The sequence below is a fragment of the Cynara cardunculus genome (assembly GCF_001531365.2).
Source record: "Cynara cardunculus var. scolymus isolate 2C chromosome LG 2, CcrdV1, whole genome shotgun sequence".
In the NCBI taxonomy this organism is placed as follows: domain Eukaryota; kingdom Viridiplantae; phylum Streptophyta; class Magnoliopsida; order Asterales; family Asteraceae; genus Cynara; species Cynara cardunculus.
The window spans coordinates 59,210,799-59,221,617 of NC_037529.1; the positions used below are offsets into that span (position 1 = coordinate 59,210,799).

The 10,819-nt window shown below is 32.3% G+C and overlaps 1 protein-coding gene across 1 annotated transcript in view; it reads right to left on the minus strand.

The window, feature by feature from the left end:
* LOC112506215 (kinesin-like protein KIN-14I) overlaps positions 1-2,067 on the minus strand; it is a gene marked incomplete at its 3' end in the record, with an annotated part of 5,319 nt that extends 3,252 nt beyond the window's left edge. The window contains exons 1-7 of the mRNA XM_025110233.1: positions 1,873-2,067; positions 1,415-1,581; positions 1,188-1,325; positions 872-1,117; positions 714-785; positions 486-623; positions 15-370 (exon numbers count right to left, since the gene is read on the minus strand). Coding sequence (XP_024966001.1) covers positions 15-370; positions 486-623; positions 714-785; positions 872-1,117; positions 1,188-1,325; positions 1,415-1,581; positions 1,873-1,921 — 1,166 coding nt within the window. The remainder of the gene's footprint in view (positions 1-14; positions 371-485; positions 624-713; positions 786-871; positions 1,118-1,187; positions 1,326-1,414; positions 1,582-1,872) is intronic.
* Between the last annotated feature and the right edge of the window lie 8,752 nt (positions 2,068-10,819).

Here is a 10,819-nt window from a genome sequence, read left to right on the forward strand (position 1 = left end):
CAAGTCTCTCTTGCTCCTCCCTCGCAAGTCTCTCTTGCTCCTCCCTCGCAAGTCTCTCTTGCTCCTCCCTTGCAAGTCTTTCTTGCTCCTCCCTTGCAATTCTTTCTTGCTCCTCCCTAGCAGCTCTTTCTTGTGCCTCCCTTGCAGCTCTTTCTTGCTCCTCCCTAGCAGCTCTTTCTTGTGCCTCCCTTGCAGCTCGTTCCTTCTCCTCTTGCTGCTTTCTAGCCTTTTCTTGTTGTGCTAGTAATTCTCTCTCTCTACTGATTCGTTCTTGCTCCTTTATAGCTTTATCATCCTCTACACTACCGTGTTCCTCTTTTTTAGTCGTTTGGGTTGCTTCTTCCTTCTCATTATTTACTTCATTGGATGGCTGCCATCCAGGTGAACCGAATGTTTTTTCTAATCAGACTGTGAATATTTAAAGTCGAAATGAAGTATTTTGAATCTCAAAAGTCAAGGGGGAGCATCATGGATCATGATGATACCTTTATAGCTTCAGAAAGAGTTCTAGGAGTCTCAGTCGTGGATAACCCATGAGAAGTAACTAAGCTTACTCTTTGTATTCTTTTTACCAATCTATTTTCAAATTCTTCAGTGAGTTTATTCAGTATATTCTCGACAATCTGTAGAAATAAAAACAAAAAAGAATATTTTTCTAGGTATGAACAAACTGGTGGTACATACTACATGGTAATGAGTAGAAGAGAACTAACAATAGGAATGTCTTCTTCCTCTTTATCCTCAAGTAGATCACAAACAATCGTGAACAATGGCCCAGAATCGGACTGCAAATCATACATGTAAATTATCCGATGGCCAAAGGCAATCAAGTATGCTAAAAATCCCCACAAATAATTAGAAAGAAGTAAACCTCTTCATTAGCGTCACTCGCATTCCCACTTTGATCCAATGTATCAAATGACTTGTCACTGCCAACGGATTGAGTTCTTGAGAGGGGAGTCATTGATGGTTCTGAGTTTCTGCGATTAAATGACTTCGCGCTTGGAGAGGATTTCGACCCTGAGAATTTGCGTGACCCACTTCCACCTAACTTTTTCCAGTCGCTAAACGATTTCAGGGCTAGTAAACAGTCTACCACTTTCGAAAAATCTCCCCCCTACAAATGTAAATTTAGAACACATTAAAGTACCATATGTAGGTACTTGACACACTTGATGAACAACTACCTCTTCTAGATCATCAAAATCAAAAGTTGGAAGGCCAAGATCTTCTACGGCTACAAGAAAATTTCTTATATTTTCATAGTAGGCAGATAGAGCTTCCGCATCAGGTTCATTGAAGACAGCCGAAGGCGCTTCCACAACCTATATATTGTTAATTGGACCCAAGTTTAATTTTCCAAATGTTAAAAAGAAACAAAAGAGAAAGATCAAGAAGTGAAAATGAAACTTACTTTAGGAATAGCACCAGGTTGCAACTTGTTAACAAGATTACAAAGGATCATCCCACTTCTTAATCCTTGCAAAAAATCTTCTTCCGAAGGCTCGGCCGGCAAATCTTTTGCAACCACTACACCTACTGTCTTTCTTAGCCATCTTGCTGCCTCTTTTCTTCTTGTTGCTGAAATTCATACACCACCAACATCACATTTCCCTTTGTCATAATCAATCATTAACCCTAGTTCCAAGAATCATAGTTCTCCCTTTTCTCTCAGGCATAAACACAAACACTTATAGTTATATAAAGAATTAACAATATGTGAATCCACAATTTCAAAGAAATCAATATAGCAATGAGAATGAGATTAATTTCCACCATCCTATATGCATTAACCAATGAGACAAACACCCAATCATGTGGGTGTACGGAAATATTTGAAATTACTAATGATGAAACAGGTAGGGAACTTACGGTAATCATCAGACGCCATTTTCAGCGCTATATCTCCCGTTCCCGCCATTTTAAACACAATAACCAGTCACCCAGAAATCCTTACACCCTTTTCTATTACAAATTTCAGATAATTCGTTCAATTTCTTCTACACCTCGCCCAAATTCATTGATGGAGGCATGGTTATTATTTATAAGTAAATGGATGTATTGGAAGAAATTACAACAAGAGATGTTACAGAGAGAGATGAAGAATTAGGAAAAACAGAAAATTAATTTTGGATTTCTTTTCTTTCAACCCTTTCTCATGTTTCTTCAGATTGTTTCCCTTGTTTTCTTTTCTTGTGTGTGTTAGTTAAGCTTTTCTCTCTCTGTATGCTCGTTCCTGGCCTCTCGTCTTGGAAGGGAACCTCCGGATGGTTTAAAATTCTCTCCTTTTGCCCGCCATTGATGTTCATCGTTGGAGCTTCTTGTGACTCCATTTGTCCAAATTTTTAAAACGTAAATCAGAACTAAAATACATATGGTCCCTACACATATCTCAAACTTACATTTATCGTCTCTCGTGAAGCATTTGACCAATTTACGTCCTTCATCATCAACTTTATATTAATTTCATCCCCAACGCCACGTTAAGCTTGTAGCACGTCATGGCCTAATATGCAGTTTTTGTAATGCGATATTTGATTTTTCAAACCTTTTTGATGTCTTATTTGTTAATTTTTAATATATAACTTAATTTAAATTGTTTAATATCATTGATTTATTGAGTAATAGTAGAAAACATATATTCATATACATTATCTTATATATCTATATATGATATAGATATTTGCCCCCATAAGTCATTTCTTGAAAAACGTTGTCATCTCGTCATACTTTTTATGACTTGAGGTTTGACCTTGACGTCACATCACGTCTAAGGCCATTTCAGCCGGAACTTGAACTTGCTTCAATTCTTTTATGAGAATCTAATCATTGTTTCACACATATATGATGTTTATGAGCTTTGAAATTTTATTATAAACCCCCTAATTGTATTTAGCATAATATAAACAAAAAACATTTTATGTTTTTCAAAAAATTGGTGTTATGTATTTATGTCAATCCGTGAAACCCGTCCAATCCAACCCACTAACAACTCAATTAAATTCAACCCGTCTAACCGTCAAACGGTCCATCCGCCAATTAAGAGGGTTGAAATTAGGTTGGACTTAGCTCAACCCACCCAATTCACCAACCCGCCACTAATATATAATTTATATAACATGTTATTTATATATATGTTTATTGTGTGTGTGTGTATATATACATACTAATAATGTATAAATTTTTTATATTTTTTTTGGTATTATGTTTGTATTTCATTTTAGCTAAACGTATAGGTTATCAAAAGAGATTCACAATCAAAAAGTGATAACAAATAATCTAATTAATAAAAGAAAATTATTGAAATCTTTTTTTGCAGCAATAACAAATCGACATGTCGGAGAATATAAACGATGTTGATAGATATTTGGTTGACGAATCCATCAATCTAAATACCCCGACATTTTATATTGTGCTTTTGTGGAAAGAAAATGCTTAGTTATAGCATTTTGCTACAACAACATTAGATCTTTAAGGATGCCTAAAATGTCTAAGCGTTATAATATGATACTTTATAGGACGAAACAAAAAAAATGTCTTATCTAAAAGAGTTAAAATGTTTATAGGATGATTTTGGTCGTCTTAACAAATTATATGTCGCTTTTAAAATAAAGTTTCATATTAGTTATTTTATACGACACGACTTGAAAAAGTGTCATATGAACATAAGTATCCTATAAATAGATAAGTTTACGGGACACTTCTCAAAATGTTTCTATAAAATAATTAATACGACATTTTATTTAAATATCATTCTAAAACATTTGTGGAAAGGTCCAAAAACGTCCTGTAAACCTATTGTAACTTTTTTAAATATGACGTTTTATAGTATGGTCTATAAACTTAGGTTTTATGAATTATTTCATTCATCAAATTTATGTAACTACTAACCCGTCAACCCGCCTCAACTCACAAGGGTTGGGTTAGGTTATACTTTTGAATGAGTTGGGTTGGGTTGATATTTTTCCAAACCACCATAATTTAGTTGGATTGTAAAAATGTTGTAAATCGCCCAACCCAACTTGCGTACACCCCTAATTCTACGTGTACATTAGTTTGTTGTTTCTGCCAAGTTTGTTTTAGGATGTTCACAAGATTTTTTGATTAACCTGGATATCCAACCCGCTATGTGAGCCGATTAATCCCACGGCGACCACCTGTTTTGCAGATAGTCCGGAGTCACCGCATTTGAACCTCTGTGGCCACAAGGGGCTTTTTATTCCTCCTTTGATTTAAACCTGAGATCTCCTGATACTTTTAACCTTTAGAGCCAAACTCAAACCAATCAGATACATATGATCAAATCACAGGATTGTTATTCTCATATAGGTATAATTTTCACTGAGCTTGATAAGAATACATAATTTGCTTTATGATTTGGCATTCCATGCTTTATTCCATCCATTACACAATTTGCATAAATTGGTTTTATGCATCTTGATACATTGTTAGTGGATGATTGCATATTCTTATGATCACTTCATTGCTTTTCTCATTCCAACCCTTTCACATATAATTTCCAATAATTTATGAATTTTTTAAAAAACCTATTTTTTTAATATCTGTTATATCATCGAACCTTATCCCGTTCGCGCTTGCATCGTCCCCTTATTAGCATGTCCGCACCCCCCCCCTCCCCTCCCCCGTGACACTGTCGTTCTTCTCCTCCTCCCTTATTTTTTCATTCGTACTTTTTATCTTTTAAACCAAAAAGATTTATAATTTTACGTCTTAAGAGCATCTCCAACATATCCTCTAAAATGAAAAAAATGAAGATGCTACACAAATTTTTGTCCCAATAAATTCTCCAAAATATAAATAGATTTATTTTAAGGAGGATGAGGAACGAAGACAGTGGTTTGACTGCTGGGATCCCAATCGGCCTGCATCAGCGGAAAATGGAACTATCGAATCACAGGTGACTCCCTTTATCGGGATGGAGGGAATTGCTTAATCGGCATTTCTGTCAATCGACGGAAGACTCATGCATCCTGGGAGGGTACGACTCCAAGGGATGGACTCGATCGAACGGCCAACCATTTTCCGTTTTTGTAGGATATCATGAGAGAGAGAGAGAGAGAGAAGTGTGTAAATTTTTCAAATTTAAAGAATGCTTCAAAAATGAAAGCAAAATAATTTTTTATTATACTCTTTAACAATAAAAAAGACCTTAATGTTAAATGTTTGTGTGAAAGAAATAATATTTTATTATATATATATATATATATATATTAATATATAATTAATGTTGCAGTTTTTAAATAAAAAGTCTGTTGAAGTAAAATGTAATTTTTTTATAAATTTTAAATATTTTGATTTAAAAAATACGTTCAAGATGGTTGACCAAACAAATAAAAATTCGTAGATTTATCATTTTTAGTCATTTTTTGGTTGGATTTATGTAACATTAATTGGAATTGCATAGTTGGTGACCTCTTTTTTGATTGATCAAATTCATACATTTGATTGATCAAATTTAGTAAGACAAAGTATGAGAGAAAAGTTGTTTGACAACAACTCAAACCATTAAGTAGCCAACTAAAAATGAAAAATCATAATCTTAAATAAATAACAGAAAATGAATAATTAATTAACATAAAGAAAGAAAAATAAATAGTTAACTAACATAAAATTGCAATATGCATGTAGAAGTACAACAATCCTCGTGTTTTTAATGAAAAACATAAATTACATATAGGGATATAAAAGTCTTTAACATATTAAACATTTTTTAAAAATTCAAATTTTAAGAAAAATTTGGGAGAACCATTCCTACTCTCTAACAATGTAATGTCATCACTTCAAGGTTTTCCTTTTATATATATTAATTTACACATAAAAATGTTTAATAACTCGAGAGTTGTGAAACGTTTTTTCCATTTTAATTTATTTATGTGAAAAATAAATCATTTTATATCCAAAACATTTAAGGGCTGTTTGTTTTTAATAAAAAAAACTCTTAATGTCCTCTTAAGTCTGAATCGGTCAGACATAAGAGGATTCAGTGTGTTTGTTTTTTTTTTCAATTAARAGCTTAAAAGCTCTTATTAGGTCTGAAAATTTAAGTGGTTGTGAAACCTCTTATTACCTCTTATTTCAAATCGTCGCCTACCTACTCTGATCTATTTGCGCTCGATTTCTCTAGATCAACTCTTCTGTCTCGATCTCTCATCTCTCATCTCTCAACTTTGTCAACTGTCGATCCATATCTACACTCGATCTCTCATCTTCAAACTTCAGATTTCAGACGCAAAAAACAAACAGTATGACTGATTCAGATTTCAGACTTCAGCACAACCTCTTAAAAATCAGAAGTGAATTCAGACTTCAGACTTCAGCACCACTTAAAAAACAAACGCCACCTTAGCGTCTCCCATGTCCGGCCGTACTTATAATCGCATTAAGTCTCCAAGATGAACCGTCTTTGATCAATAGAACAATGTAGCAAAGCAGTGATGAATCTAGAAATTTAGACAATTGGAGACACACATAAAAGTGTTAAAAAAAAGTCTGAAACCGAATAACCCAACCAAACGAAACAACTTGGTTAATCGAATAAAAATTACTTATTCGGTATGGTTTTTGGTTAACTTTGTGCTGTTTCCATTAAACCTAATTGTACGTTATACTATTATCTATACTATATTATAAAGCATTTGACAAAAACTCTTAAAAACCATTTTTATGCATAATGTACTGTTTATTGATGCATATTACTTAAAATTCAAGATTACAAGTGATTTTGCATAAGTATAACTTATTAAAACTCCATTTTAAATCCGTGTAACTAACTGCAGATAAAAATAATCAAATACATGATAAATATCTATTTTAAATATAGAAAATCTAAAATATAATTAAGATAATCATTGAGTTTCTAACAGAATGTTTAATTATTATTTTTAATAAAAACTATATTATTAAACCCAAAATAAATTACTTTGTTGTTAGACCTAAATTAAATTATAATAAAAAAATTGAATTAAAAAACTTACACCAAAAAATCGAGAACTATTAAATAGTTAATTTAATACTAATATCGATTTTATTTTTTTCAAATTTATATTTCATTCAAAAATAAAAATGTTATCGTTTTCCCAAAACCATATAAAATTGCATTATATCGATAGAGACAAAGAATAAAAACTAAACATTAAAATGGAGATTTATCTCCCTGCATTGCACGAATAATCTTCTAGTATATATATATATATATATATACACTATCTCAGTTACACCAAAACAAATAAACATGTTACCGCGTTAATTCGAGCGACTCATCATAATGCACTTGATGACTAAAATGAACATAAACAATAAAACCAATTTGTAATGAAATAACATATAAAACACAACCAATTTATAACAAAACTAATAAGAAAAAGTTGATCCTGCTTCACATAATATTTCTACATAATCCAACAACATCAATATAAAAAAGTCTAAATTAATCTATACTATCTTATAAACCAGATTTATCAAAAATCTTAAAAACAATTTTTTATGCACAAAGTCTTAAAAACAACTCATAATGCATTAAGTATTACTACTTTATGCATTCAGTCTTAAAATCTCTTAATCTACAATTAAAATAACATATAGTACAAGTTACCAATGCATATTTTTACATTTTTCTTTTCATGTTCCCAAGAACTTTTGACACATTTCACTCATGTCTTCACCCTCTCATACCTCTATGTTTTTTCCTCATCTCCTAAAGTGAGATTCAAACTGATATTCACCATGAGTTATTAAAAGTTTTTCTCGTTCATCTCTCATTCAATTGATCTAGAATTCTCAGTCAGGCTCTCGATCTCTTGATTCTTTGCTCTTGGTGTAAATCGAACATATTTGTGGAGTCGTTTAAATATGTTGGATTTTAAATATATTGGGTTTTAAATATATTGAATTTTAAACTATCATACATTTTTTTTCATCGATAGACTGTAATCGGAACCATAACTCTTATTTATTCAAATTGTATTAATATATAAAGACCAAGTGTAACTTATATCATCATTAAACTTTTCTAATAAAACAGTGAAACTTCAAAATCGTTAAAATTCATGGCTCCCGCCGCATTGCGCGAGTACACAACTAGTATTAACTAATTGAAATAGATGGAGGATTAAGGATTGCTAAAAAGAGATTTAGGATTGGTTGGTTCGGTACATGGTTTTTTTTTTTGGGAGAGGGTAAATGTAACATCCAAAATTTAGTTATCTTGATAAGGTTAAAATTTATCTGTATTTCCTTTCTCAAAGTATTAAATTCGTTACTCCAGGAACAACTTAGGTATGAGATGTTTGTGATGCTTTAAACTCAAGAAAATGAGTTTTAGGATGAGACACAAAGTGAAATATGGGTTTCATGTGGTTAAACCCGCATTAGGATCGCATTTGGCACTATTTATGACATGTTTAAAAACCATCCGGGCAACTTTGATGCGGTTAAACCTGATTCAAAGTCGCATTAGTCACCTGAGCGACTTAAAAGTCGCTTTTCGGTGGTCTTCTTCATTTTGCTCTATCTCCCTCATTTCAACTTCGTTTTGGACAATTCTTTTTTGCTATGGTTTCGTTTTTTCAAGATCTTCAAGATGGGAACAATGGTTTTTAAATATTCTTTGATGGTTTTGGGGTTCATAGAAGTTAAAGGAAGCTCACTTCACCCCTTTGTGGCAATTTTATAGGCTTTGGAGAGTTAATAGAAGTAGTTTCAGCTCTTGGAAACATCAAATCTAAAGTTCTAGCTTGGAGATCTAAGCTCTTCATTAAAAGTAAGCTCAAGTTTGGGGTAAAACCTAGATTTAATCTAAATCTAGCAAGGTGAATTTAAGTTGATCTGTGAAAACTATGTACATATCAAGATGTTTATTCTTAAAGTATTGATGTGTTTTATTTGATATTTATCAAATATCTTGAGTATTTGACGATATTTATCTAAAGTACATGCAAATAGTTTTTACGATTTTTGAGGAATTATTTTGTGTATGAGAGGTTCAGGGTCGAGTTTGAAATGCATGAAACTACTGTATCTCTAACAGTCTTTTACAAATGTTGTTGGAATTTGGTTTATGATGTTTATGACTCAAGGATAAAACATTGGAATTAAACGAATTTGCTTTATTGTGTGGGTTGCGTATGAGAATTTATTGTGATCTTTTATTCCATGATATTTTGTTGACTTGATGAGAATATTTTGATGGCGTTCAGTTATATAGTTTCCCCTCGGTTTTATTTTTATTAGTATGGGAACTGTTTTGTTGTGTATAATTCGCATACGTATTTTATTTGGAGCTTTATTTATGATATTGTAGCCGACATTTTTAGAACGGCGAAAACATATTGTTATCTGGCTTTAAATATGAAACCAATCTAAAAGATTTCATTATTTAACCAAAACGTATGCACATATCGTTTTACCAGTTTTAAGAATAAACTGACGCATACAAGTTTTGTTGGAAATTTTGTTCCATGTAATTTTGTTGCCACATAATAAATTTTGGGAAAACCAATTGTTGTACAACTTTTGCTTGACGTTTGCATGAGAATACGAGATTGCACGCTTTTATTTGTTATTTGCCATATAAAAAAGGTTTGGGTCATGTTGGAATTTACGTGATCCTTCGATTATATCTGTCCGCATTTGTATTTTATTGGATTTAGTTCTGGTCGTTTTGTGATTCAAAGGCGAAATTTTGAAATGCATAAGTGCGTTTTGTCGTGTGTGTTAAGACCCAAAGTTTTGTCAAGAATTTATCTTATGTGACTTAATTATTTAAGGTATAGGTTTTGATAACTTCAGTTGCACAATGTTCCAATGTCGTTTGTGCGAACGTTTTTGTAACACATTGTTTAGTGCAAGAAAAGATTTATATTTATGGCGTGAGTAAGGGTAACATAAGACTAAAATGGCCTGTATTAATGCTTCGTTTTAATGCATTTCGCTTAATCCTGTCTTTGTTATTGGTCAATAAAAACATATTGAATTAATTGGATTTATCAGTGTGGCATTTATGGACACTTTGCACAAATTACCTAATAGTGGTATTAATTCTTTTCATGCGTGCGTGAAACTGATTATAAGGATTCTATATTCGTTAAATCTTTTATGAATGAAATTGACATATTTGTTGAGTCTTATACTTGAAAAACCTTGAACTCACTAGAACCATAGAGTTAGAACCCTTTCTATGATTGTTCTTGTATTTAAGGATTAGAAGAGTCCTTGAGAGTTGAAGTGTCGATCGATCCGACTAGTAGTTGCTTTTGGTTTGCGGGACATCCTTTGTAAAGTTGTCACACGTTTTTGTTTGAGGTATTAGACTTATGATTCATCCCAACTATTTAAGTAGTGACTTCTCCATTTCGATAGATCTTCGTGTTAAAACCTTTGTATGGTTGCTTGTTGATAACTCTCAATTTTGAGAGTTATTTGTTGTTCAGTACTCCTATTTTTATGTCTTTTATATACCCATTTTTCCTCTATCTTATATTTTTGGTCGTAATGTTCTTAAGAGATGATGAAAGGCCAATAATTTGATTTTATTCTGAAAACCGTCAATGCTGGACAATGCCTACTGCATTCCCACTTCATGTCCATTGTGATAATTTTTTCAAGGAAGATCTGGATAAAGCACCCTATGTTCTGGGTATTTAAGGGATTTAAAAATGCAATCTATTATATTGATATCACAAAATCTAAAGGGATGGACCTGTTGGTCCCGAAAGGGTCTACAAGATAAGACACAGTTTGTACAAGGGGGGGGGGATGAATACAAACACAGAGTTTTCAAATTTAAAATATATATTGATAG